The 26,921-nt window shown below is 37.7% G+C and overlaps 2 protein-coding genes and 1 long non-coding RNA gene across 8 annotated transcripts in view; 1 reads left to right on the top strand and 2 right to left on the bottom strand.

Annotated features, from left to right (window-relative positions):
* SPIRE1 (spire type actin nucleation factor 1) overlaps nucleotides 1-706 on the bottom strand; it is a 144,173-nt gene extending 143,467 nt beyond the window's left edge. For 2 of the 4 annotated variants that reach the window (XM_081263255.1, XM_081263256.1), the window contains exon 1: nucleotides 282-701. In XM_081263255.1, the coding sequence (XP_081119381.1) occupies nucleotides 282-546 (265 nt within the window). In that variant the 5' untranslated portion in view covers nucleotides 547-701. Of the gene's footprint in view, nucleotides 1-281 lie in introns of all 4 variants that reach the window. The other 2 variants (XM_081263253.1, XM_081263254.1) reach the window with 2 other exon arrangements.
* A 159-nt stretch (nucleotides 707-865) lies between these two features.
* On the top strand, nucleotides 866-22,794 carry LOC308631777. Its single transcript, XR_014018335.1, has 4 exons — nucleotides 866-1,059; nucleotides 1,253-1,392; nucleotides 6,060-6,125; nucleotides 22,683-22,794. It is a non-coding gene; the product is annotated as an uncharacterized lncRNA (long non-coding RNA).
* The window catches only part of CEP76 (centrosomal protein 76), a 24,621-nt gene continuing 10,104 nt past the window's right edge, over nucleotides 12,405-26,921 (bottom strand). Inside the window, exons 8-12 of one of the 3 annotated variants that reach the window (XM_081263260.1) lie at nucleotides 22,670-22,858; nucleotides 19,057-19,223; nucleotides 17,565-17,898; nucleotides 15,374-15,591; nucleotides 12,405-14,978 (exon numbers count right to left, since the gene is read on the bottom strand). In XM_081263260.1, the coding sequence (XP_081119386.1) occupies nucleotides 14,840-14,978; nucleotides 15,374-15,591; nucleotides 17,565-17,898; nucleotides 19,057-19,223; nucleotides 22,670-22,858 (1,047 nt within the window). In that variant the 3' untranslated portion in view covers nucleotides 12,405-14,839. The remainder of the gene's footprint in view (nucleotides 14,979-15,373; nucleotides 15,592-17,564; nucleotides 17,899-19,056; nucleotides 19,224-22,669; nucleotides 22,859-26,921) is intronic. The other 2 variants (XM_081263258.1, XM_081263259.1) reach the window with 2 other exon arrangements.

Raw genomic sequence — 26,921 nt, 5'->3', positions numbered from 1 at the left:
GTCTCTCCACACCGCAGCCTCCTCCCCGGTTGAGAACCTCTACGGCTCGGTAACCACCGCGCGCGGTCACCAAGGGCCGGTGCGTGCGGACCGCTTTCTGCGCGGGGCCGCGGGGCTCTGAGCTCTCCGCCGACAGGGCGAGCGGCCGCGGAGGGGAGGCCCCGCCGGCCCGCAGCCCCCAGCGCAGGGGCCCTCCCGCCTGCCGCCCTCCGCTCGCCGCCCTCGGCCGGGCTCGCCCGCCGCCCGCCCTCCGCGCCCTCCGCGCCCTCCGCCCGGCTCACCCGCGGCCGCCGGGCCCTCGTCTCCGGGCGCCAGCGTGACGGCGCCGTCCCTGCAGACGCGGACCTGCGCGGCCGAGCGCACGCGGCGCGGGGCCCGGCGGGCGGCCCGCAGCGAGCCGCAGCACTGGTAGCACACGGCCCACGCCTGCTCCTCGTTGATGGGTTGCCCGTACAGCCGCAGGATCTCCTCCAGGCTCAGCGCCTCCGGCGGGCCCGCCGCGGCCGCGGGCTCGGCCGGGCCCTCGCCGCCAGCCGCCTGCGCCATCCCGCGGAGGGCGCCGCGCCGCTGCCGCGTCCGCTCAGCTCCGCGGCATCGTCCCCGCGCGCCTCCGCCCGAGCCGCGCCCCACCCGGCCGCGCGCGCCGCCCAGGCGCGGGACCCGAGGGCCGGGCGGCGTGGGCGAGCGAGGCGGCCGGCGCCGCGGCGGCTCCGAGAGGCCGGTCGGCCGCGCTGGCGTCCTCTTACCCCGCCCGGCGTGCCCCGGAGCCTCGTGGGCGGGGACGCCGCCGGCGGAGGGCGTGCGCGGGGGCGCCGGCGCGGTTGGGGAGGGGCCGCGGCCCAAGCCCCGCGCGGCCGAGCTGAGGATGCGCGGCTGAGGGAGGGAGCGGAGCGCGCGGCGGGGCGGGCGGCAGGACGTGCGGGGGAGGGGGGGCCGGCGCGCCGGGGGCGTGGCGCTCAGCCCGGGGCTACCCGCGGAGGTGGGCACGGCCGGTGTTCCCCGCCTGCCGCCGCGCTGCCGGAGCAAGCCAGCCGCGAGGCCACCTGGCCGAGAAAGCAGGTAGTCGCTGTCACTGACCCGCCCCGGGAACAGGATTGCAGAAATTCTCCTCAGGAACCCGAGCCCGGCCTGCAGGGAATCCCCGCGGCCCGGGCCTCCCCCTCTCCTGACCATCCACTCCGTACTCTCCACGCACCTGCTCTACTGGTTTTTAGATTTTTATTGTGCATCTTCCTTTCTCATCTTCGTTAAGGTCAAGGATCCTTTCTGATGTCCCTCCTTGAATCTTTCCAGTCGCCTAGATCAAGGCCTGGGACGTGGCCGTCATTTGCAGATGACTATTTCAGTGTCCTTTCAGATCATCGGTAACATCAGAACAGCCCCCTCACTACGGTAATGTCTCCATAACCACACGCGTCATCACCCACCTAACCCAGTCTGCTCACCGGACAGGGAATGGACAGCACAGTGGCAAACTCAGCCCAAGGCAATTAGCCACAGAATGCAGGAAATTACTCCCGGGGCCTCACGTAACCCGCTAAACAAGCAATAAAAAGTAATTCTTAAGTAAAGAAATCGCCCATGGAGTGGCTGGGGTTGTGGCGTAGCAGTAGAGCCTCGCCTGGCATGCGCCAGAACCCTGGGTTCGATCCTCAACACCACATAAAAATTAAATAAACAAAATAAAAGATATTGTGTACAACTAAAAAACAAGTATTTAAAAAAAAGAAAGAAAAAGAAAAAAGAAATCACCCGTTGGTAAATGAGTTACTTCTAAGGCTAGTCTTGTGTGAAATACCTCAAAGTTGAAAACATCAACCAAGTAAGAAATTTATAGGAACTACCATTTTATGTGCAATATTAGAAACCTCATGCTAAACATTACATCTTGCAGGAAAAAAAAAATCACAGCTGCTTATTGTTAATGTCTAAGATGTCTAAGGGATGGGGGCTCCTTAGGCACCTTATTATAATTTCACTTAAAGACATACATCTGGGCATGGTGGTGCACCTCCTGCTGAGGCAGGAGGATTGCAAGTTCAAGATAGGCCTCAGAAATTTAGGGAGGACCCAAGTAGCTTAGTGGAAACCCTGTCTCAAAAATAAAAAGGGGTGGGGATGTGGTTCACTTGTTAAGTAACCCTGGGTTCAATCCTCTGTTCAAAAATAGTAAAATAGATTTTTTTAAAAGGTAGCACCACTTAATTATGGGTTCATAATCTCCTTTGTAAAAATGCAGTATTTATATGTGAACACACCCTCACAGGCAAAGAGCTTTGATTCCTTGTGTGTAAGACTATGATTAAAATCATGCCCAAACATTCTCAAATTTTGCTATTTTGAAAAGTTTAGATTCTATAAGGATTTTGTAAATACATCGGGGCTTAAAATAGATTGAACAATAGAGTGACATGGTCTATTTTTGTGGACAGCACCACCATCTTCTGGCTTTGTGGGATACTGCTGCCCCACTGCATTTGAATAACTATAGCCAAAAACACTTGTGTCCTTGCTTTACTCCCAAGAAATAACTGAAATGAATTAATCAGCTGAGCAATCCAGGAGCTTGCTACTAAGTATCAGGCATGAGTAGTAAATACATATCCACCTAAAGGTAACAATGAGGGAAAGGAGAAGTAGAAATGAAAAATCCAAATTTAATGTTAAGCTTGATCTTTAAAAGGTGTCTTCTTAAAAACAAATTTGTAACACTAAGATTTTTTTCCTTTCCTAAGGGATAATTTTAAAAATATTTTGGAAGGGAAAAACATAATGGCACTGAGTCACAGGGGTATATATACAATGGAAAGACGTATGTGTATATGCATGTGCACCCACTTGTGCATGTGCCCTGTGCAAATTCATGGCTATACCACATTTAAAGTAAATCTTTATGATTTACATTTAAAATAAAGCTTGTATGTCATTAGGTTGAGGCAAGATGAGAGCTAGAATGTTGCTTGATGTTCCATTTCTACACAGAAGGAAAATCTTGAAAAATCAGTGATTTTATTTTATATAGGCTGAATATTTGACGTTTTCTGTACAAAGGCAGCATAATTCTTTTATATGATTTTTCAGTACCCTTTGAAAGCCCCACCATCATCACAAGAGTCTTCAAAAGTGACTGCTGGCCCCTCAAAGGCTACCAGAGGTTGATACATTATCAGTGGAGTTCAAGGTATCCTGTGGAATTAGTTAGCACTTTTCCTCTTTTTCACTTTCAGTTGAGTTTCAAAGATTCAAATACTTTTGTGTTCAGTATATTTGGCCCAATTTGTCATTTGTCATTGACTTTTTTTTTTTTTTTTTTAGTTGTCAGTGGACCTTTATTTATTTTAATATGGTGCTGAGAATCCAACCCAGGGCCTCACACATGCCAAGGCTCTACCACTGAGCCACAATCCCATCCCCTGTCATTGATTTCTTTTCTTATTATAATAATAATTTTAGTTGTAGACAGACACAATGACTTTATTTTTGCGTGGTGCTGAGGATTGAACTCAGTGCCTAAAATATGCTAGGCAAATGAACCCTGGGCTTCCAGCATGCTAGTGCTCTATCACTGAGCTAAGTCGCAACCCTGATGTCATGGTCATTCTATGACTTCAACTTCTAAAAATTGTACTATGTGGTTGAAATGTCTGGACAATTCAAACCAACATCTAAATGTCTTTTTCAGTGTTGAGAGATCTGTGAAAAACGACGGCATATTGCTCCAAAAATGATTTGTTTTCATTGATTTTGTTGTGTTTATTAAAAAATGGAATCCTTGACATTTTTTCTTACATTACTTATCATTTTTGCAGAATAAATGTACTTCATGCTTCACATTCCGGATGTGCTGGCTGAGCTGCTGAGTGTTTCAGGGAGCACGGCCTTCAGGGAGCACACCTGTCTGTGCAGCCCAAGCTTATCCCAGACACTTCCAGGCAATTGCTCCTAAGAGGCACATTCACCTAGAAAAGTGCACCAAAAAGGGAAAAAAAAAAATAGGACAGCATATTTTTTCAGTGTTGCAACCTAAATTTTCATTCCTCATCATTATAATACCTTATAAATTTCGAGTGTTTTTTTATACTTTCAAAGTGCTTTCTTTAGTGATACAACTTGTAGGGTCAGATATTATTATCCCTGTGTTATAGGTGAGAAATACAGTCAACAGGAAAAAAAATAGAGGACTAGTAAATGAAAAAGATGGGAGTGGAATCCAGGCCTCTTGACCAGCTCAATTCTCTCTGCCACTTGCAAAGAGCAACAAAAAGTGCTGACACTTATTTCTCATTACACGAAGGCTAAGAACATAAAAGGCAGATGCCTTAAAATTTGTGTATACCAATATGACTAGATTTTTGTTATTGTTATTTGTTTTGTTTTTTGATACTGGAGACTGAAGCAGGGGGTGGGGGGGGCACTTTACCACTGAACTACATCCCCAGCCCTTTTAATTTTTTATATTGAAACAGGGTCTCACTATGTTGCTTAGGGCCTCATTAAGTTCCGAGGCTGGTCTCCAGCTTGTAATCCTGTCTCAGCCTCTTGAGCTGCTGGATTACAGGAGTGCACCACTGCACCCGACTAAACTTTTGGTATTTGAAAATACTTTAACTGAAATCCTGCAATGATGCCATCCTCCTTTGATGGGGATTTTCACTGGCATAAAAGTGTCCCTGTAGCAGTCTTCTCTGAAGTCATCCTCTTCAGCGGTATATACTGATTTCATCCCCATCAAAGGACTGTAAATTATCACTCCACAGGCAGGCCTAATTCCATGAACAATCCTAAAGTACAATTTGAAACTGATGTCTTGTAATCAGGTTGAATAGTAATCAATGATCTTTAAAATCAGCATGCAAACCAGCATGTGACCTTATCCCCACAATTAAAAGTACATAGACCCAATAAGAATACAACAAAATTGGCTTCTTCTGGTCTCTAATCTTGTAAAGAATTAACTTTTCCTTTCTTATGGAAAATATATTTATCTGGAAAGTATCTAGAAAATATCCAGTAGTGCTCTTTAAGTAATATCCTAAACCAATGTTTTCTACATTTTCATTCTATAAAATCTAATATATTTATAATTTACCTAACCTATCCCAAAGGGAATGATGTACCTTTTGATAAAAATTGAGGGAAAGTAGAGAAATAAGGTAAAACATAAACAGAGTATGAGTACATTCATGAAGACTAGAAAAGACTAAGCCAAGCAATGGCTTTCACCTTCTTAATGGTGAAACAATTATTTTAAAACCAATATGATATTCTGAGTATGATGTAAGTAGAATTATTAGCTTCAACTAATTAGAAAGATTCAATCTGGGGAAGTTCACATGGATCCAAATTTTAGGCCAAATTACTATTTTAATGCAGATAGGATTTGGAGTCTACAAAGGTAAAATGACTTAACCTAAGTTTCTGTTAGTTCCAGAGGTTATTCAAATATACTTCCTATAACAAAATTTCTAGACCCTCCTTTTTTAGCCATATTACCTAATTCCCATCAGATTTAAAAAGTGAGGACAAGCAGTACCTTACTCTTTTTTGAGGTGGACCTCATTAAGATGCCCAGGCTGGTCTTGAACTTGTGATCCTTTCTCCTCAGCTTCCCAAGAAGTTGGGACTACAAGCCCATGCCACTACACCCAGATATAAGTAATATCTTATATGAGTCATATAAAATACAAAAATACCCTTTTTTCATATCAAGAGTTTGGTGTTTGACAATAATTGTTTTAAAATGGAGAATTCTTGACAAGTTTAAGAAACCAGAGTTCAGAGTTATGTAAATTAAACAAATCCATTTTTTGTCTGAAATTAGCAAAATGAAAATTTTTTTTTTCAAACCTCCACTATTTAATTTGCCAATTTGCCTGCGTGTAGTACCAGAGATTGAACGCAGGGGCACTTAACCACTGAGCTGAATCCCCAGGCCTTCTGAGCAGCTAGGATTACAGTTGTGTGCCATAGTGCCCAGCCTAATTTTTGCTGATCTTTAAAAAAAAAAAAAAAAAAGACCTTTCTTGTTTAAAACTGTTGTCTTTTTTCCCTACATACAGGGGTCTGGAGCTGTGCTTCGCTCTTGTGTTCTCCTTTGACCCTGAGACGCTTCTTTCTCTTCCAAGGTCAGCATGTAACAAACATAAAATATGGCTTCCCTTTAATTCAATTAATAAGCAATGGTTAAAACACATTCTAGCTAGCCTCACCTTGGTGATTTTTGTGGAAGGGTTAAATGGGTTTCTGTTCTTTTTTAAGTTGTTTTTCCCGAACTGCTCTGTGGACTGGAAGTCCTGTGTCCTTGGGGTCTCTTCTCAGTGAAGGGTCATTAATAGAGCTATACTACACATGCCCATTCCTCAGGTGCAGTGGCATACCAAGCAGCTCAGGATCGAGTTCAAAGCCAGCCTCAGCAACTTAGTGAGTCCCTGCGCAAGTCCACAAGACCCTGTTCTCTAAATAAAGGGCTCCAGATGTGTCTCAGTGGTTAAGTACCCCTGGATTCAATCCATGGTACAAAAAAAAAAAAAAAAGTTTGCTTAAAATACTCTTATACCTTTAGGTTGAACTCTGGGGAATCATTTTTGTGGAAGGCTTAAATGGGTTTCTGTTCTTTTTTAAGTTTTTTCCCCTGAACTGTTCTGTGAACTGGAAGTCCTGTGTCCTTGGGGTCTCTTCTCGTTTACAGATTTCATTATCAGTGATTTTTCTTCTAACATCACTTTCTTGTTTTCTTTTTTGGTACTGGAGATTGAACTTAGGGATGCTTTTACCATTGAGATAGCCTTTCTATTTTTAATTTTGAACAGGGTCCCACTGAATCACTAAGACTGGCCTTGAACTTCAGATCCTTCTGCCTCAGCCCTTTTAGATGCTTGGGTTACAGGTGTGCACCACCGCACGAAGCTTATGCAGACTTTCTTATTCTATTATTTTTAATAGCATTAAAATGATTCCCTTGCGAGATTTAGTTAATAGTCATTCTTCAACTGTCGTACTTTCAAAAATTATGCATGGTCATTTTCAGGGATGACTAAATTGTATTCTTTTTCATTTTAACAGACAATTTTTAATTTATGTTGTGGGGTTATCAATCTTGGGCCAACTTGCCTTAGCTAAAGCAAGGCACTGAAGTAATGGCAACAGAGTAAGTTTTCCAACCACAGTAGAATGAAAAGTATAAATCAATAGCAGGGGAAAAACTGGGTAAACTTATACATACATGTAAATGACACACTCCTAAATAGCTGACAGGTTGTAGAAATCAAAAGGGAAGTCAGAAAATAATTTAAGATGAATGGAAATGAAGAACACTATAACAAAACTTATGGAAAACATCTAAATCATGCTTAGAGGAAAATTTACATGTGTAAATATCTAAAGAAAGAAGATATCAAACCAATAACCTAACCTTACACTAAAAAAAGGAAATAATAAGTCAGAATGGAAATTAATTAAATAGGGAATAGAAAATCAAACATTAATGGAAACTCAAAGCTGGTTCTTCAAAAAGATTAACATGATTGCTATGTCCTAAGCTAGACTGAACAAGTGGCTGGGAGAGAAGAGGACCCAGGCTGATGCCATGGTACACACCCCCACCACCCATAATCCTAGAGACTCAGGAAGCTGAGCCAGGTGTTTGCAAATTCTAGGCCATCTGGGCAATTTAGCGAGACCCTGAGCAACTTCGCAAAATTGTTTCAAAAATTAACCAAAAAAAAAAAAAAAAAAGACTGGGGATGTAGTTCAGTGTTTAAGTACCACTGGGTTCAATCCACAGTACTAAGAAACAAAAACAAAAACAAAAACAAAACCCTAAAAAGAAGACTCCAATTGCTAGAGTCAGAACTAAAGAGGGGACATTACCATTAACACTATAGAAATAAAACAATTGTACACCAAAATTAGATAACTTAGATAAAACGGACAAATTCCTAAATATCATAATCTAGATAGACTTTAACAAATGAATAGATTAATAATAAAAAAAACCTACCTGTAAAGTAAAACCCAGGCCCAGAGGGTTTCTAAGTTCTACCAAAGTTAAGAATCAATAATATTTTTAAACTCTTTCAAAAAGGAAGAGGTAAACAATACTTCCAAACCCATTTTCTGAAGCTATAATTTATTTAGACAAAGACAACACAAGTAAACTACAAACCAAAATCTCACGTATACACAGAAATTCTCAACAAAATACTAGCAAACCAAACACAACAAAATACAGGTGTTAGATATCATATTTTCACCATGACCAAGTATGGTTTATCCCAGAAATTTAAAGTTGGTTTAACATTTAAGAATCAAGGGGCTGGGGCTGGGGCTGAGTGGTAGAACACTTGCCTGGCATATGTGAGGCACTGGGTTCGATCCTCAGCACCACATAAAAATAAATAAATAAAAATAAAGGTATTGTTTTCATTAAAAAAAAAAAGGCGTTAAGGGCTGTGGTTGTAGCTCAGTGGTAGAGCACTTGTCTAGCAAATGTGAGGTACTGGGTTTGATTCTTAGCACCACATAAAAATAAATAGTTATGTGTACATCTACAACTTAAAAAAAAAAAGTTGAAAAAAAAGGGGGTGTTAAAGGGAACTTTCTCAACCTGATAAAAGCCATCAATAAACAAAACAGCACAGGGGCTGGGGTCATCATTCAGAGATAGAGAGGCTCGCCAAGCATGCGTGAGGCACTGGGTTTGTTCCTCAGCACCACATTAAGTAAAATAAAGACACTGTGTCCACCTAACTAAAAAATAAATATTTAAAAAAAGCACAGTTAACATAACAGTGAAATAAAGGACGATTTCCCCAAGACGAGGAAAAAGATGTCTGCTCTTCTGCTTCCATCTATCATTGTGCTAGGAGAACAATCAGGCAAACAAACAAATAAATAAAATAAATAAAAGACATCTGCCTTGGAAAATAAAATGATCTCTTTTGTAGATGACATGACAGTGTGTAAAGACAATGCTAAAGAATCCATTAAAAATTTTTAGAATAAATAAGTTCATTAGGTTGCAGGATATATAATCAATATACAAAAATCAACTGTGTTTTTATATACTTTTATGAACAATCTGAAATTAAAACAATGCCAGGACTGGAGACAGCTTAGTGACAGAGCACTTGCTTAGCATGCACAAGGCTCTGGCCACAAAACTACAAAAAAGAGAAAATAAATAAAAGTTCCATTTATAATACCATCAAAAGGGGAAAAAATAGGAATAATATTCTCATTGTTGAAGAAAGATATGAATAAATGTAAAATCACTCCATGTCTACGAATCAAAAGATCAAAAGGCCCAACTTGGTTATGATGGAATTATTCCCCAACATAATCCACGAATCGAAGGCAGTCCTTTCTGCCTTTTTCTAGAAATTGACATTGTTTCTAAAATTAATATGAAACTGCAAGGGACCCAGAATAGCCAAAACAATCTTGAAAAAGAACAAAGTTGGGGGAACCACACTTTGCAATTTCAGAACCTACAAAAGCAACAGTAATCAAAATGTGTGGTACTAGGTATAGAATTGAAAGTCTAGCAATAAACCTGTATGTCAATGGTCAAATTTTTTTTTTTCGTACAGGTGATTGAACTCAGGGGCACTCTACCACTGAGTCACATCCTCAGCCCTAATTTACATTTTATTTAGAGACAGGGTCTCACTGAATTACTTGGTGCCTCACCATTATTGAGGCTGGCTTTGAACTTCCAATCCTCCTGCCTCGGCCTCCCAAGTCGCTGGGATTATAGGCATATGCCACCACATCCGGCTCAAATAATTTTTAATGAGGGTGACAAGACGATTGAACAGGGAGAGAGAAGAGTCTCAAAAAATAGTGCTGTTAGAATTGGGTATGCTTATGCAAAAGAATGAAGGTGGATCCTTATCTCAAACCATATTCAAAATTAACTGAAGACTTGTTTGCCTAATTGTGTGAAGACCTAGGTATGAGAGTTAATACTACAAAGGTCTAAAAAGAAAACAGGTAAATCTTCACAGCCTTGTATTGGGTTCTTAGATAGGACACCAAAACTTTGAATCACAAACATACTGGAATTCATCAAAATTAAAAACTTTTGTACTTCAAAAGACAGCATCACAAAAATGAAGAGCTAATCCACAGATGGGGAAAAACATTTATAAATCACTTGTTTAATAAGAGACTTCTACCTACCTCATATTAAGAACTCTTTCAATTCAATAATAACCCAAACATTTATAGGAGCATTATTCATAACAGCCAAAAGGTAAAAATAACCAGATACCAACTGACAAAGGACAAAGATATATGGCATATCCACACAAAAGAAGAGTTGTCACTCAAAAAAAGCAACGAAGCAGCATGATACATGCTCCAACCTGGGTGCACCTTAAAAACATTATACCAAGTAAAAGATGCCAGACCCAAAAGACTATGTATTATTTCATTTCATTCATGTGCAAGTTCACAATAGGAAGATCTATAGAGAGTAAATTAGTGCTTAGTGTTGGGAGTTAAAAGGGATGTGGAGATAGGGGACTGAGTTAAAAAGTCCAGGGCTGCTTTTAGAGGTGACAAAATATGTTCTAAAATGAGTGATGACTGCAATCTCACTATCTTACAAACCACTGAATATACACTTTAAATTAATCGTATAAGGCTTGCAAATAAATCTCAGTGAAGGGGTCAAAAATTTAAGAATTGGTAACAAATATTTTTGCTTATATTCAAATTAAATAATTTGTAATTTCTGATGCTCGTCTCCTCATTTTGGGCCTACCATTCTATCACCATATATTTTGGCAAAGAAAATATGCAAGTAACAATTGGTTAGTTATACCTAATTTGTAAACGAATTTCAGAATTCTTTCAGAATACAAACTAAATATGACTGAGATAGTTTGTGGATGCACATTAGTGAGCACTGCTTCAGTATTCAGTCATTGATTCACTCTCTCAAGTATTCGAACAGCAGAATTCACATCCTTCTTAACCTGCCACACCACAAGTAACTTCAGGCACCCTGTCGCCTGTCGTGGGGCTTCAGCTTTCCAAAGTCATCCTCTCTAAAAAGTAATTCTGGTCCCACTGGTGACTTCACACACAACATATTATTAATTTTGTTATGTCACATATAGGTGCCATAGACATAAATGCCTTTTGTATTTCTACCTTTGGAGTAGAAACCCTAAAACCAGAAAGTTGGAATGGTGGCCCGAGGGGCAAGAAGTTAGTAGCTGTCTATGAACATTTTTTTAAACTACAATAAATGATGAGTTAGCCATAACAATGCCACCTCTACACAGAGAAAAGCACACCTGAGGTTGGGGGTGCAGCTCAGTGGTGGAGCACTTGCCTAGCATGCGTTGAGGCCTGGGGTCCATCCCCAGCCACAAAACAAAAACACAACATACATTTGTGCAGTGAGTTACAGAAAAAGTAGTAAACCTAAAAAAAAGTCAGAACTGGAATTCTAGACCTGATTTGCTACTAGAGATAGATATCTCTAGGCAGAGAACTTAATTCTCTGGATCTCCATATAATTAATCTATAAATTCTGTTGTCTGGAAGCCCTATTATTCAAATCCAAAATTCCATATTGTAGTCCATTAAATATCCAATCACATTTTAAAATAGAGAGCATACATATAAAAGCAGTTAAAACTCAGTTTTGGTCAAATGTCAAAAACAAAAACTCTAAACAGTTAACTTTCAAAAACACTAGAAAACATGGAATTTAGATTACAAATCTAAATTCAATAGAATCAGATAAATCTTTCATTTCATATAAACACAACATTTGAACTGCTGCCAATTAAGAGCTCCCTTCCCTTTTCTTCTAAAAACCCTTGACTATTTTAACACTTGTATTACATAATTAGTTCTAAATCCAATTATAAGCCAAATGAAAATTCAAAGAACATACCAAACCTCAGAAGAAAATTTTGAACAACATTCAATACCAATATTTAAGTACATTAATGATTATAAGTGAGTTGTGCTTTAACTATATCATGGTAAAAACAATATGATGTGGCTCTTCAAATTAGGATGACATCTAGTTTCTTTGGCTATTTTAAGATTTTATACAGCCTTTAACCTCAAAATTTCTCAAATATAGACTTCTGGAAAGTATTTACTTTCACTGTTACAAAGATTAAGTCCATGTTTTTTAAAAACAGATCATCCAACTCCTATACTATACATAAGTAGAAAGTATGAAACCATTATATTGCAGATCATATTTAAAGATGTATACCTAAATACTAGAAAAAATTCTGAAAGCACTTGGAGTTTTCCATAAGTTAGAACTGGATTTAGGTAAGTTTTATTCAACAGGTTCATGCTTGAGAATGAAAAATGAAATTTTGGGGCTTCTCATATTTTTCCACTAAGTAAATATATATATAAATACAGAGAACTATGTCAATATCCATATTGTCAAAAAGAACACATTACACGTTATACAAAAAATTTTAATAAACAACCTTATAAAAGCTAAATATACAAAGGTAAATTTAATTCTTAAAAATTATTAGTAAGAGAATCCTAGTAATAAATGTACTGAAGTCATTAGACTATCTTCAAAGAAAAATATTAATTAATGCCAGACTCTTATTAAAGTGCATAAAAAGCAAATTTATTTTAGAATTTATACCAAAAGCACATTCAAAACACGTGTTATCATGGTACAGCAAGGCAGGAAACCCAGACTAACATCAGTACAGCTTTGATCACTTGATGATAAAATAGCCCATAAAGTCTGCCTCTTCTTTTCTTTCTTTGGTACTGGAGATTGAACCCAGAGGTGCTGAACTACTGAGCCATATCCCCAGCCCTTTTTATCTTTTGTTCTGAAGACAGGGTCTTAGTAAGTAGTACTTACTAAGTAATCACAAAGTTGCTTAGGACCTTACTAAATTGCTGAAGTTGGCCTCGTATTGGAGTCTTCCTATCCCAGCCTCCCAAGTGGCTGGGATTACAGGTGTGTGCCACTACACACAGCATATATACAGTCTGTGTCTCTTATTATGTGCTTTATAGTTTATCTCAAAAACTAAAAATTATGAGTAATTTTCTCTGTTGATAGCTTTATGTGTAATTGTGGCAACAAAATAAAAATGTCTTAATACTTATTTCACTAATTTCTTAAATATCATCTCACAAGAAACATCTGATTACCATTTTCAATGAAAAGTGATAATAGGATAGTAATAGTTCCAGACTTTTAAAACAAGTTAAATCATAAATATTCACTACACATAAAAATAAAGAAAAAAAGTAAATTTTAAGATATCTTTATTTAAAAAAAAAAAACAATCGTGTACTTTGCAATAGTTAATGACAAATAGAATTAATAACTTGAATAGATAACTGATATACATTTACTTTAAGACCACTGGATAAATCAACTGAATTAAGAACTTTATGGAGGGTTGGGATATGTAGCTCAGTGGTAAAACGCTTGCCTAGCATGTGCAGGGTCCTAGGTTCAATCCCCAGCACTGCCAAAAGCAAAAACAAAAACAAAAAAACTTTGTACAGAGATGCTAAAAGGATAGTCAAACCTATCACTTATATCACATAGCCTTTTATAGAAAGTTGAACTGCTTTTTTAAAATTTTTTTTGTACCTTTATTCATTTATATGTGGTGTTGAGGATCGAACCCAGAGCCTCACATATGGTAGGCAAGCGCTGTACCACTGAGCCACAGCCCTAGCCCTGCTAGAGTCTTTTTAATGCTTACTTTTGCTCACATAAAACCTGTTCAATTTTTAAAAATAGGAGCATGGATTCACTCATTTATTACTTATTTTCAGTGGCCTCACACAATGATTCTCTCACTTAGGTTATTCACACATGCACTGACGTTTTTATCACAATGAAAAGAAGTGGTCTCAGAAGATGGAATCCATTAAGAGGTTAGAAATAAATCTTCTGACCACTAAAAACACTAATAGTGATAGAATGCCATTGTTAATTATAGAAAATAATCTGTATTGGGGCTCGGGATGTGGCTCAAGTGGTAGCTTGCTTGCCTGGCATGCGTGAGGCACTGGGTTCGATCCTCAGCACAACGTAAAAATAAGGTAAAGATATTGTGTCCACCTAAAACTAAAACATAAACATTAAAAAAAAATGATCTGTATCATAATACAGGGGTGCAAGAGAAAAAAATTTTTAAATACCCAATACACTTCTGTAACAATAAATATTTATAAATTACTGAAGTACTTTCATATGAGCTCTGTTATTAATATTCATGCTTTTGTGGAATTACTGATTTCCTACTCTGAAGAAGTCTTTCCAAAAATTTCTGGGAAGTCTCAAATATCCCCAGCATCATGAGTAAACCACAAAAGTGGTAATTCACCAAAATGTATTTTTATATATGCAATTAATAAATCTTGTGAGGTTAATTCCTCCTAATATATTTAAAATAATTTCATTCACCTCTGAAAAATAATCACTTTGATTTTACTATAGTCCAAACCCTTAGATATATACCTCTATGATAATTATTAGTGTAAAGAAAACTGAGTGAATTTTATATTCATATTTAAACTACTGAATACCTGTAAACAAAGTAGCATTTATTAAAATAGAATATACACTTAATTTATATTAAATTCAACTAAGATTTTTACAAGTTTTTCATCCTTAGACTTGAAATACACAAATCATGATTTTTTAAAACATTATCAGTCAGGTCTATACAAAATTGAAATAAGACATCCAAAGCTGATTATGATAATAATAATAATAATAAAAACCCTTCAAACAGCTAGTAATATATAATGTGTAAAATTTCAGTAAAACACAGGTATAATTCTTATGGAAATGCCAGTCCTATAATACAGAGCGATATTTACAAGCAAACATGATCCAAACGGCACATGCAGATTCAGGATAAGTAAACACTCGGACACGAACTGCCAGTCGCACCTGGTCTCCACGGCAACAGATGATTTCTTCACAAAAAGGGGATCTATGTTAGAAAGAAAATTTACTCAATTAAGAAGTGACACAGGCTTTACTTTCTTATTTCCAACTAAGTCAATATTTAATTATATAATAAGTATCTTGATATTTGATAAATCCTATCTCTGCTCAATAATTTTGGTTGGGCTATTCAAATTATGGACTATTTCCCCATAGTCTATACACTAGTCAAGATCAGAGATCCTCAACCAAAATCACTGAGGAAATTACCCCAGACTATTTAGGGCTATGTCAGAACTAACAAAATGTGTGGCAAGAAGGCCATTGTAAAAGCTCCCCAGATGCTTGTATTGTGCTGTCACTCATAATAACTACCAGACTAACTGGTTTCTAAGAATTCTAGGCAAAAAAAATTTTATAAATCCATAAATGCCACCTTACCGAAGACAGGTAGCAAATGCACGCCTTGCATTTCTATACACAAAATGTATAGGGAACCCTTTAAATGTGTGACCATCAGGTACCGCCCTCCTTATGGCATCCTGAAATTCTTCGTTGCCTGCAGATATACTTGTGGTGCGCTCAAATTCATAAGAAGCCAACGCTGGTGATAAAAGATAAGAAAGCTGGTCTTCCCAAACAGTCGTGAGGCCAAGATCCTACATATTCAAGAGGAAAAGAAAAAGTGAAGTGCATTAATATTATAAAAACCAACAAACAAAAATGTCAATTATTTTAATGGATGCCAAGAAAAGATTTTTTAAAGCTGCCATAGTTTTTAAAACTTCCTATTAATTATCTAAGGATAAAGAGAGATAAAAAGAAGACAACTAAAGGTTATCAGTTGTTTTTTTTTTTTTTTAAAGAGAGAGTGAGAGAGGGGAGAGAGAGAGAATTTTTTTTTTTTTTTTTTAATATTTATTTTTTAGTTCTCGGCGGACACAACATCTTTGTTTGTATGTGGTGCTGAGGATCGAACCCGGGCCGCACGCATGCCAGGCGAGCGCGCTACCACTTGAGCCACATCCCCAGCCCGGTTATCAGGTTTTAATTCTTAAATAACGGAAAGACATTCAATACAATGATGTTCATGAAGTTTTTTTTTTTTTTTTTTTTTTTTTAAAGAGAGAGAGAGAGAGAGAGAGAGAGAGAATTTTTTTTTAATATTTATTTTTTAGTTTTCGGTGAACACAACATCTTTGTTTGTATGTGGTGCTGAGGATCGAACCCGGGCCGCATGCATGCCAGGCGAGCGCGCTACTGCTTGAGCCACATCCCCAGCCCCTCATGAAGGTTTTATGTCCTATACTTTTTTGTGTGGGGGTGGGGGGTACCAGGGATTGAACTCAGGTGCACTTGACCACTGAGCCACATCCCTAGCCCTATTTTTATTTTATTAGAGACAGGGTCTCACTGAGTTGCACAGAGCCTCACTAAGTCACTGAGGCTGGCTTTGAACTCAGGATCCTCCTGCCTCTGCCTCCTGAGCCACTGGGACTACAGGCAACAGACCGCACCTGGCTATATCCTCTACTTTTAAAACATCTACTACTCACCTGGCTATATCCTCTACTTTTAAAACATCTACTACAAGTGGCCACCTGGAATAGTCCTAGTATGAAGACAAGTAGTGTCAATGAATTTGGAGACCATATTTATTTAAAGAGTTTATAAGACTGAATCTGCCTAATTAGAATAAGTCATACTCCATGTATGTACAGTATGTCAAAATATACTCCACTGTATCAGACATCTAAAAAGAACAACAAAGACTGAATCTGCATCAACTCACCTGCAGTGGGTGGGAGGGACAAATTAATGATACATGTAATTAAACTAAGTATCTACTGAGCACTTACTCTCCCAAAAGCTTTGACTTTTATACTACAACAGAAAAAAAAAAAAGACAACCAGCTAGGGGTCCTTACAGAGCTTAGAGCGTATATTTCCATGGAATATTAAAGGCAATTATGGTTTCCTTTATACATAACATGTGCATTAAAGAAACCTACATTTACAAACAAACTTTACAGGTGGCTGGGGTTGTGGCTCAGTGGTAGAGCACTTGCCTAGCTTGTGTAAAGCCCTGGGTTCAATTCTCAGCACCACATATAAATAAATAAAATAAAGATCTATTGGCAACTGAAAAAAAAATTTAAAAAAAAACTTTTCAAACTTATGAATCTTTTGATTACCATAATGTAATGTATCTTTATCAATTCCTAACTTCACATTCAAGGTTTCTGCTCATCACAAAGGTTCATAATCAACTACACTTTGTGGCAAAATGGGAATCTCACTTGCTAGTTTACAGGTACCATTAAAGACAATGATTGACACTGGCATCTATTTTGCCTAGATGGGTGGATGTAAAATGATACCCTCTCCCAGCAGCTCAGGAGGCTGAGGCAGGAGGATCGTGAGTTCAAGGCTAGCCTCAGCAACTTAACCAGGTCCTAAGCAATTTAGTGAGACCCTGTCTAAATAAAAGTTAAAAAGAACTGGGGATGTGACTTAGTGGTTAAGTGCCCCTAGGTTCAATCCTCAGTACCAAAAAAAAAAAAGCACAAAACAGTTCAATACATGAACAAATGAAAAAGGTATAACCTACAACTATTTTGGCATTAATTACCTTTCTGTGTTCTGACACTAGGAGCCTCAGCTGCATTTCTATTTCATTACTTGTGACGGATGCGTCAATTGTGGATGCACACAGAGGTGGAAAGGGAGGAAGGGATGTTGTCGCTCCTGGGGCACACACAGATTTAATTGCTTCTTCACTCATGGGTTTCCATTTGGATTCATCATTCAAATCAAATATACAGGTTTCTACTGCATCAGAGGGTTGACAATTTCCAAGGAACATCTGATGATTGAAAACACAGCCAATCGTTCGATATGGGTACAATGGTTTGGCCTGTTCAGCAAGCGGAGGCTCATCGGGATTAATAGGTTTGTGAATATACCTAAAAAAAAAAAAAAAATTATAAATTTACATAATGAAAATTTAAAAATTACAGGCAGTATCTTACTGAGGAAAAAAATAGTCTAACACAAGACCGTAACTACCTTCCAGAACTAGAGTTTAATACTTGTTTTTCCTTTGTATACTTCCACAATCTGATTACTCTCTATTAACTGCAAAGAACATCTTATAATATAGAAACCAAATTGTATTCACCTAACAATATGATATATTTTATGTCTATTGTCAATATCAAAAAAGTTTACCTCAGATAATACAATTAGAATAATTTAGCAACATATTAGCAGGCATGACTAACCAAAATGATTATTGATGCAGGAGAAAGAAGACCCAAGGAAATGAGAAGGCAATCCAGGAATGTGTCTTTAAAACATTCACCATTTAAAGATGAGATGAACGAAAACTGAGAAGAACATCCAGAATGAAAGAATGAAAACTGATAGGCAGTGATAGTGATAGCCACTGAAGCTAAGGAGAGAATGTCCCAAGATAGAGGGAGTGCTCCAACTTCTTTTTTAAACCAAGACAGGCTAATGAACTGGGAAAAAAAAAAAGTCCAGTGGACTTACCAACATGGAGTTGGTGTCCACATCCAATTTTCAAAAGAATTCATGATTTACAACTTGAACTTATTTTCAGATTTAGGTATGATTATCAGAAAAAAAGTGTGTCAATTACACATAGCTAAAAGTTACTGTGATTTAGTTTTTACTAGTATACTGTCGGTAAAGACTTCTTTTCAGGGGCACAGACTTTCGTATTGATTTTTTTGTTTAGTTATATATGGACACAATATCTTTATTTTATATTTATGTGGTGCTAGGGATCGAACCCAGTGCCTTAAGCATGTTACGCGAGTGCTCTATCTCTGAGCCACAATCCCAGCCCATACTGAAGTAATTTTTTATAGTCTCCAAAAATATTCTAATAACTAAAATTATAAACATGTACCTTCAATACATCAATATGAACACAAACCCTGTTTAAAAAAATTTTTTAAGGCTGGGGATGTAGCTCAGAGGTACAATGCTTGCCTAATGTGCTGAGGCCCTGGGTTTGATGCCAAACGCCACAAAAATCAACTAGTTAAAATACTGACACCTTCATTTTAAAATCCCTACAAACTGAGATGACTCACCTGTGCCCAGTTAAACTCTCCCAAAAAGTGATGGTTCCATCAGTTCCACAAGTCATAACCCATGCATGAGGTACTGCTTTTGCCTTAGTCCCTACACAGACAAAGGCTTCTAAACCATATCCAAGAAGAAGGCTGCACAGAAGGTTAGCATGATCTTCACAGTCACCCTACAGGATATAATGAATTCAAATCAACTACTTATTCCTTTTTCAAAAATATTTTTTAGCTGTAGTTCGACACAATACATTTTATTCATTTTTAAGAGGTGCTGAGGTTTGAACCCAGGGCTTTCATGTGCTAGGCGAGCGCTCCACCGCTGAGCCACAACCCCAGCCCAAGTACTTATTTCTTTATATTGTCACCTCACTTGATATTTATATGCAATATTACAATCAAAATTTATCAAAATTTTTCAATTATAATCACTAGACCAGTATTAAATTGAGACATACTAATTCTGGAAGGAAATTATTTTACATAATTAGTGTTCACGGAATGGGGAAAATGGCTCAGTGATACAATGCTTGCCTAGCTAGGATCCCCAGGGCCACAAAATTAATTAATTAAAAAAAATTAAGTTCTCACAGATATGATGTACACTTTAATAGGCAGCACTTAAGATTCAAAAGTTTATGAAGAACTCATACAATGTAGGAAGAAAATCAGGAAGATTTTAATACATGAATGAATAGCTAAAGGACACGAATAAGCAAGCTAACAAATCATATAGCAAAAATTGTAAATAAATGGAACACACACCAATGATTTGTAGCATCTATATAATTTCAAGGAAATATATAGGAAAATTTGATTGGGAGAAAACACAAAAATGACAACAATGCCTATTATTAGTGTAGATTATACATCATTCTCCCTGTTTTCCAAATTCTCTTTGCTACATTTCACAATTTAAAAAAATTATGAAGACTGCACACAGAAAATATCTAATATGTTCTGAGAAAAACTCTATAAAAATAATATGACTACATTATGTAAAGATATGTATTTATGTATGGAATACTACAGGTAACACACAAAAGTGAAAATAACTTTTTGTTGCTGTAGTACTGGAGATGGAACCCAGGACCATGGGCATGTTAGGCAAGTGCTCTACCAATAAGCTACATCCCCAGCCCTGAAAATAACTATTGAGTTGAATGCTAGAATGAAGAAGGCCTCCTTTCCCCTCAAAATTTTAAATTAGTGGCTCTGCATTGTTTGTTTTTCGGTGATGGGGATGGAACCCAGGGCTTATGCATTCTAGGCAAGTACTATTTTATAGTTAGTAAATTGACTTTACACAATTTTTTAGACCCATTACTTTCTATCCTGAGGTTTGGTAAAAAACCAAACTTCACACACACACCCAGAAAAAAAAAAAAATCAATGCAAAAATTTATTCATAATATCAAAAAGCTAAAAGCACAAGTTGGCCAAAAGAAACAGTTCCTACAATGGAGAAATAGGTAGATTTTATATATTGACTCAAGAAAATGTGAAATAAACATTAGAAGTCGGAAATCACAAAAAGATACCAATATATGAAAAAAATGTTCATAGCGTAATGTTAAAATTATAAAGCAAGATAGTTTCATTTCTACTTATGGAAATTTATAATTGTGGAAAAAGTGATATCTACTTTAAAAAAAACCAAAAATATGAAGAAATTGTAAGTTTGGAAAAGAATTATGGGTTTCTGAAGTTTCACCTTTACTATTGTAAGGCTTATTTGTAAAAGACTACTCTAATTTTCAAGCTTCTCCTTTTTAAGATATACCTTCTCTTTAAAAATAAAACAGTCGGGGCTGGGGATGTGGCTCAAGCGGCAGCGCGCTCACCTGGCATGCGTGCGGCCCGGGTTCAATCCTCAGCACCACATACAAACAAAGATGTTGTGTCTGCCGAAAACTAAAAAATAAATAAATAAATTCTCTCTCTCTCTCTCTCTTTAAAAAAAATAAAACAGTCAAGGGATGGGGTTGTGGCTCAGAGGTAGAGCTCTCACCTACCATGCATGAGGCACTGGGTTCAATCCTCAGCACTACATAAAAATAAAATAAAGATATGGTATCCACCTATAACTAAAAAATAAATATTTAAAATAAATAAATAAATGAATAAATAAATAAAACAATCAAGCTGGCTTGGTGTATGCCCTAATCCCAGTAGCTCAGGAGACTTGAGGCAGAGGATCCCAAGTTCAAAGCCTCAGCAACTCAGCAAAACCCTATCTCAAGAACAAAGGCAGGTGGGGTTGGGTTGGGGATATGGCTCAGTGGTTAAGCACCTCTGAGTTCAATCCCTGATACCAAAATAAAAATAGCTGGAAGAGTGATTATTTGCTTTACAAAATAATTATAGATACAACTGTAAATATATTATTCCTATTATATTTGAAATTTTTCAAAAGTCCATAATATATAACATTTGGGAACTAGACCTTGGAAAAAAATCTAACTTTTTTTGCTAAATAAAATTAAATGTTTTTTTTTAACTGTCTTTAAGACACAGTCTTGGGGCTGGGGATGTGGCTCAAGCGGTAGTGCACTCGCCTTGCGTGCGTGCGGCCCGGGTTCGATCCTCAGCACCACAAACAAACAAAGATGTTGTGTCTGCCAAAAACTAAAAAATAAATATTAAAAAAATTCTCTCTCTCACCTCTCTCTTAAAAAAAAAAAAAAAAAAAAAGACACAGTCTTAGCCAAGACTGGTGGCACATGCCTGTAATCCCAAGAACTTGCCAGGCTGAGGCAAGAGGATCCCAAATTAGAGACCAGCCTCAGCAACCTGGCGAGATCTTGTCTCAAAAAATGAAAAAGACTAAAAAGGCAGAGCACCTCCTGCTTCAATCCCAGACTACAAAACAACTACAAATGAAAAACCACACATAATTTCTCTGTCATATCAACATCGTCCAAATGTTTCTTCCATAGTTGGAGCTTTACTTAGACTGCCATACTATTTATACAACCTCAGAATAAGCAAAATTATTTCCAAACAATAATAGATGAAGGTAAGTTCTCTTTTTTCCTTGTTTCAATACAATTAAATGTTATAGTGTTATTTGTTCATCATTTCTAGAAATCAGATGACTAGGGAACATCCCATGATATATTTATCAAAATTGAGTCATTAAAAAAATTTAACATTAACAAATTTATTCTACATGTCTTTAATACTGTGTTTAAAACTAAACAAAACTACCATGTAATCCAAGTTTTTTTTTTCCCCATATTCATTTTGTACTGCCATTTTCCCTTTAAAAATATGCAATATTACCCGAGCAAAAGTTAACCCAAGAATTGTACCAGCAGACCATAGTTCTGGTCACAGTGCTTTCTCAAATTCACTCTATAGCTTGGTTTCTGACTAGTACTTAACATGTCCCTACCTTGTAGAAATCACCATAAGTTACATAAGAAACTGTGAGAAAACAAAGACGTTAAGTGTCTTTACGTATAAAATGTTTATGGCAAATGGCGAGAACAAGATTTTCTTATTCAAACTGACAGTACGTACATTTTTTTCTAAGGTCATTCTTTTACAAGTGTACTGTAAGTCCAGAATAACTATGATGTACTTGCTACTTAATTCTACTATGTGTGTATGATACCTTGTTTCTACAGAGAAAGGCCAGCAGAGTGCACCATTGTTCCTGTTTACCTCCTCCTCCAATAACAGGAGCTCGTTCATAACCAAGGACATTAACGAATCTTGCTGCCTGCCGTGGAGTATCCAGAAGCCGGCCAGCTCGAAGTGGTTTAATGTAGGAACAGACAGGTCTATTTATTCCATTTTCATCCTGGAAGAAAAGGATGAAAACATCATCTATAATGAAAGATTGTCATCCCCCAATTTTAACATCTTTTGTTTTTTTTTGAATACATGAGTATGAGCTAAAATAACACTGGATGTCATTTACTGTTAATCATAAATCCAGCACTATGCTGCTAAGCACTATTCATATAATCTCTTTTAATTCTCATCTATATTATTTTCATTTCATATTTAAAGAAACAGAAGCTACAACTATCACACAACAGAGTCAGGATTCAAACCCTAAACTGTCCGACTCTAAAGCCTAAGACAGCCAGGAGTGGTGGCACACACCTATAATCCCATGGGCTCAGGAGGTTGAGGCAGGATGACCACAAGTTCAAAGCCAGCCTCAGCAACTTAGTAAGGCCCTGAGCATCTTAGCAAGACCCCCATCTCAAAATGAAGAGTAAATCAGGGTGGGGATGTGGCTCAGAGGTTAAGTGCCCCTGGGGTTTAACCCCTAGTACCTCCCACCACCATCAAAAGCAAAGCCTATAACAGTAAGAATTGATCTGAAAAAACAGTGGGCAGACAGGTACAGGAGGGATAGAGGGTCTAAGCTAAAGTACTATTTATATTACCAAACAATTTAATATGTATCCTAACAAACAACAATTCTGATTGGCTGATATAAGAATGATCAGAGCTTATTTCTAATTTGTTTTTATTATAGCATCCCACTTCAGAGATCCAGAAACATAGCCATTTGTTAACCAAGTCAACCAAAAGCACAATTTTAAAAAACATTTCAGGAAAATGTCTTTCATTCTAGCTCTTAATACTTGTGGTTAATAACTATTATTGTGTGTAGCAGTCTCTGGAGACTGATGGGAGAATACATCACCAAGCACACATATTCCTTAACTTCACAGTTATGCTGCAGCATGAGAAAGGGCCAACAGCTGGTCAGAGTCTAGAGACCCCACACCCTTGACCAAGGCAGGGATCCTCAGGAGACAAAACCCAACTCAGCCAACAGGAACACTACCTGCTCCAACCATCAGAACTGCTGATCTCTCTACATCACAAAGACATCACTTCTCCAGAATAATCCTCACTCAGCAAGGAAAAAAACCTTACTTATCACTTATATTTGATTATTATACACATCTGACCATAAATTGTTACACAATCCAGAGTAAAACAACTTATTATTTTCGCTCGTTCTGATAGTTCTCAACTCTGATTGCCATCAAATTCTAAAACAAAATCATGATTCTAATTTGGGGGAAAGTGGAAAACTATTATTTGATTTTCTTTTACATTAATTCAGCATTACTAATTTGTGTAGTATAATATTAAGTCCTGAAAGCACAAGCAGAACATTAAAAGGATATCCTCAAGCAATTATAATATTTTCTTAAAAAATTATTAGCCCTAAGTTTCAATTTCTATAACTTATTTTAAAATTTCTTGCATTAAAAATTTCAAAAGGTGTCATTAAATGAATTGTTGCCCAGCTAGTTAGGGAGGAAAAGAACAAAGGATTACCAAGTATATAATGACCCTGATGGGTCCATAGATCTTTGGTTAGAATGAAGGTAATGAACCCAGTTATGTGTGGGAAGTCCTATTCTTACATAGGCACTAATGACAAGAAAAGGTTGAGTACCTAAACAATAAATTTATCTGCCATCAAGAGTAGCATCTTGGAATACAAGATATATCATCATGTTTCATTATAATAATATTTAATATATTACCTATATATCCCCATATTATTCAAGTCTTGAAAATTTCAATATTTCAACTTCTCAATCTGCACTGTCCAATAAGAAAGTTTTTCCCATTTTAAAATTTATTGATTTAAAAAAAATTTAATACATAAGAATTGCACACATCTATACATATCTCACTTACTATTTAAAAATTTTTTTTTTGTAGTTGTAGATGAACAGCATGCCTTTATTTATTTTTTTAATGTGGTGCTGAGGATGGAACCCAGTGCCTCACACGTGCAAGCCAAGCACTCTGTCACTGAACTACTGTGCAATAGAACACCAGAACTTTATTCTAAATTTTAATTAAATAAAATTTCAGTTTTAGTTGCATTAGCCACATCCTGAGTTCTCAACACATGGCTGGTAGATCCCATAGCAGATGTAGAACATTGCCATCTCTGCAGAAAGTGCTACTGCATAGTACTACTGGAAATTTATTTCCTCTTGGGCCTGGAAGGAGCAAATTCTTTTTCAGACCATGTATAATTTTCTGGATTAAAACTATGGTTTTAAGTGGGGCAGGTGGTAAATGTCTATAATCCCTATCACTTGAGAGGCTGAGGCAGGAGGATTTCAAGTCTGAAGCCAGCCTCAGCAACTTTGCAAGACCCTATGCAATTCAGTGATAGCTCAGTAGTTAAGTGCCACTGGGTTCAACCAAAACAAAAACAACAACAAAACAACTAAAAGAGAATAGAATCATGGCATTTGCAGGTAAATGGATGAAGCTGGAGAATATAAAGCTAAGTGAAGTTAGCCACTCCCAAGAAACCAAATGCCAAATGTTTTCTCTGATATAAGGAGGCTGATTCATAGTGGGGTAAAGGGGAGATAGGGCAAAGGGGAAAGAGGGGAAGGGAGGGAGCATGGGGATAAAAAAGATGATGGATTGAGATGTACATCATTACCCTAAGTACATGAATGATGTGAATGTACTTTGTGTATAATCAGAGATATGAAAAATTGTGCTCTATATGTAATATGAATTGTAATGCATTCTGCTGTCATATATAACAAATTAGAATAAAAAAGTAAAAAAAAAAAATAAAAACAAAACAAAACAATATGCAAATTAATATAGACTCTGCCAGGACCAAGTTGCCATTTGATCTTAAAAAATTCCATAATAGGGGCTGGGGATGTGGCTCAAGCGGTAGCACGCTCGCCTGGCATGCGTGCGGCCCGGGTTCGATCCTCAGCACCACATACCAACAAAGATGTTGTGTCCGCCGAGAACTAAAAAAAAAATAAATATTAAAAATTCTCTCTTTCTCTCTCTCTCTCTCTCTCCTCTCTCACTCTCTCTTTAAAAAAAAAAAAAAAAATTCCATAATCCCTTGATTTCCTTAGCTGCACACCAACCTCCTGTTCCTTGTTCCCCGTCCCCATCCCATGTTGGGGATCAATCCCAGGGCTACCTGTTACCTACTACTACACTATTGCTGAGCCACATCCCTAGCCCATTGCTCCTTTCTCTGTGATATGTCATTTATCTGATCCACTTCTTGAGTCCTCTCTGGTCTCAGATTCCACATCAGTGAAAATCTGCAATTTGACTAGAAAATAGGAAGATAAGTTATATTTTGATTGTGGTTTCTCCATGCCCTTGTGCTGATTCAGCACTACCTTGCCTACCCAGTCACTGAAAGCATTGAAAAAATGCCTCTGTAAAGTCTGAAACTATTTCCCTCATTCCCACCACTAGATAACCAGGGACTCTCATTCCCAAGCTTCCCATCTAGAAACTAAACCATTTTTCATTTGTCCCAACATCTAGGGAGAACAGGGTAAAGCTAGGATCTAAGAAATATAATTTAAAGCAATATTACATTATAATTATACAGAAGCATTTATATAAGGTTAAACATACGTGAAAGATTTGAATGTCTCCTCAAAAGTTACAGAAAGTACAGGATCTCACTATATGCTTTATACTGACTTGTTAAAAAGAAAATGGGCGTTGGGGTTGTGGCTCAGTGGTAGAGCACTTGCCTAGCAAGTGTGAGGCACTGGGTTCGATTCTCAGCACCACATATAAACAAATAAATAATAAATATAGGTCCATCAATAACTAATAAACACTTAAAAAAAAAGAGAGGGGGTGGGGGAATGGGCTTAAGATTTGGGAAAACAGAGGCAGAGATCTATACAGATAGTCCCGGGTTTAGGATGATTTGACTTAACAATTTTTCCACTTTAGAAATTGTGAAGCTATGTGCATTCAGTAGAAACCATACTTCATTTTCAATTTTGAGCTCCAGACTAGGAATATGCAGTATGATACCATCTCTCCATGCTAGGCAGCCACAGCTCTCAATCAGCCAC

The sequence above is a fragment of the Spermophilus citellus genome (genome assembly GCF_964194105.1).
Source record: "Spermophilus citellus genome assembly, chromosome: 12".
Taxonomy (NCBI): domain Eukaryota; kingdom Metazoa; phylum Chordata; class Mammalia; order Rodentia; family Sciuridae; genus Spermophilus; species Spermophilus citellus.
Note: the sequence above shows the minus strand (reverse complement) of the source record. Positions and strands in the feature narration are given on the sequence as shown.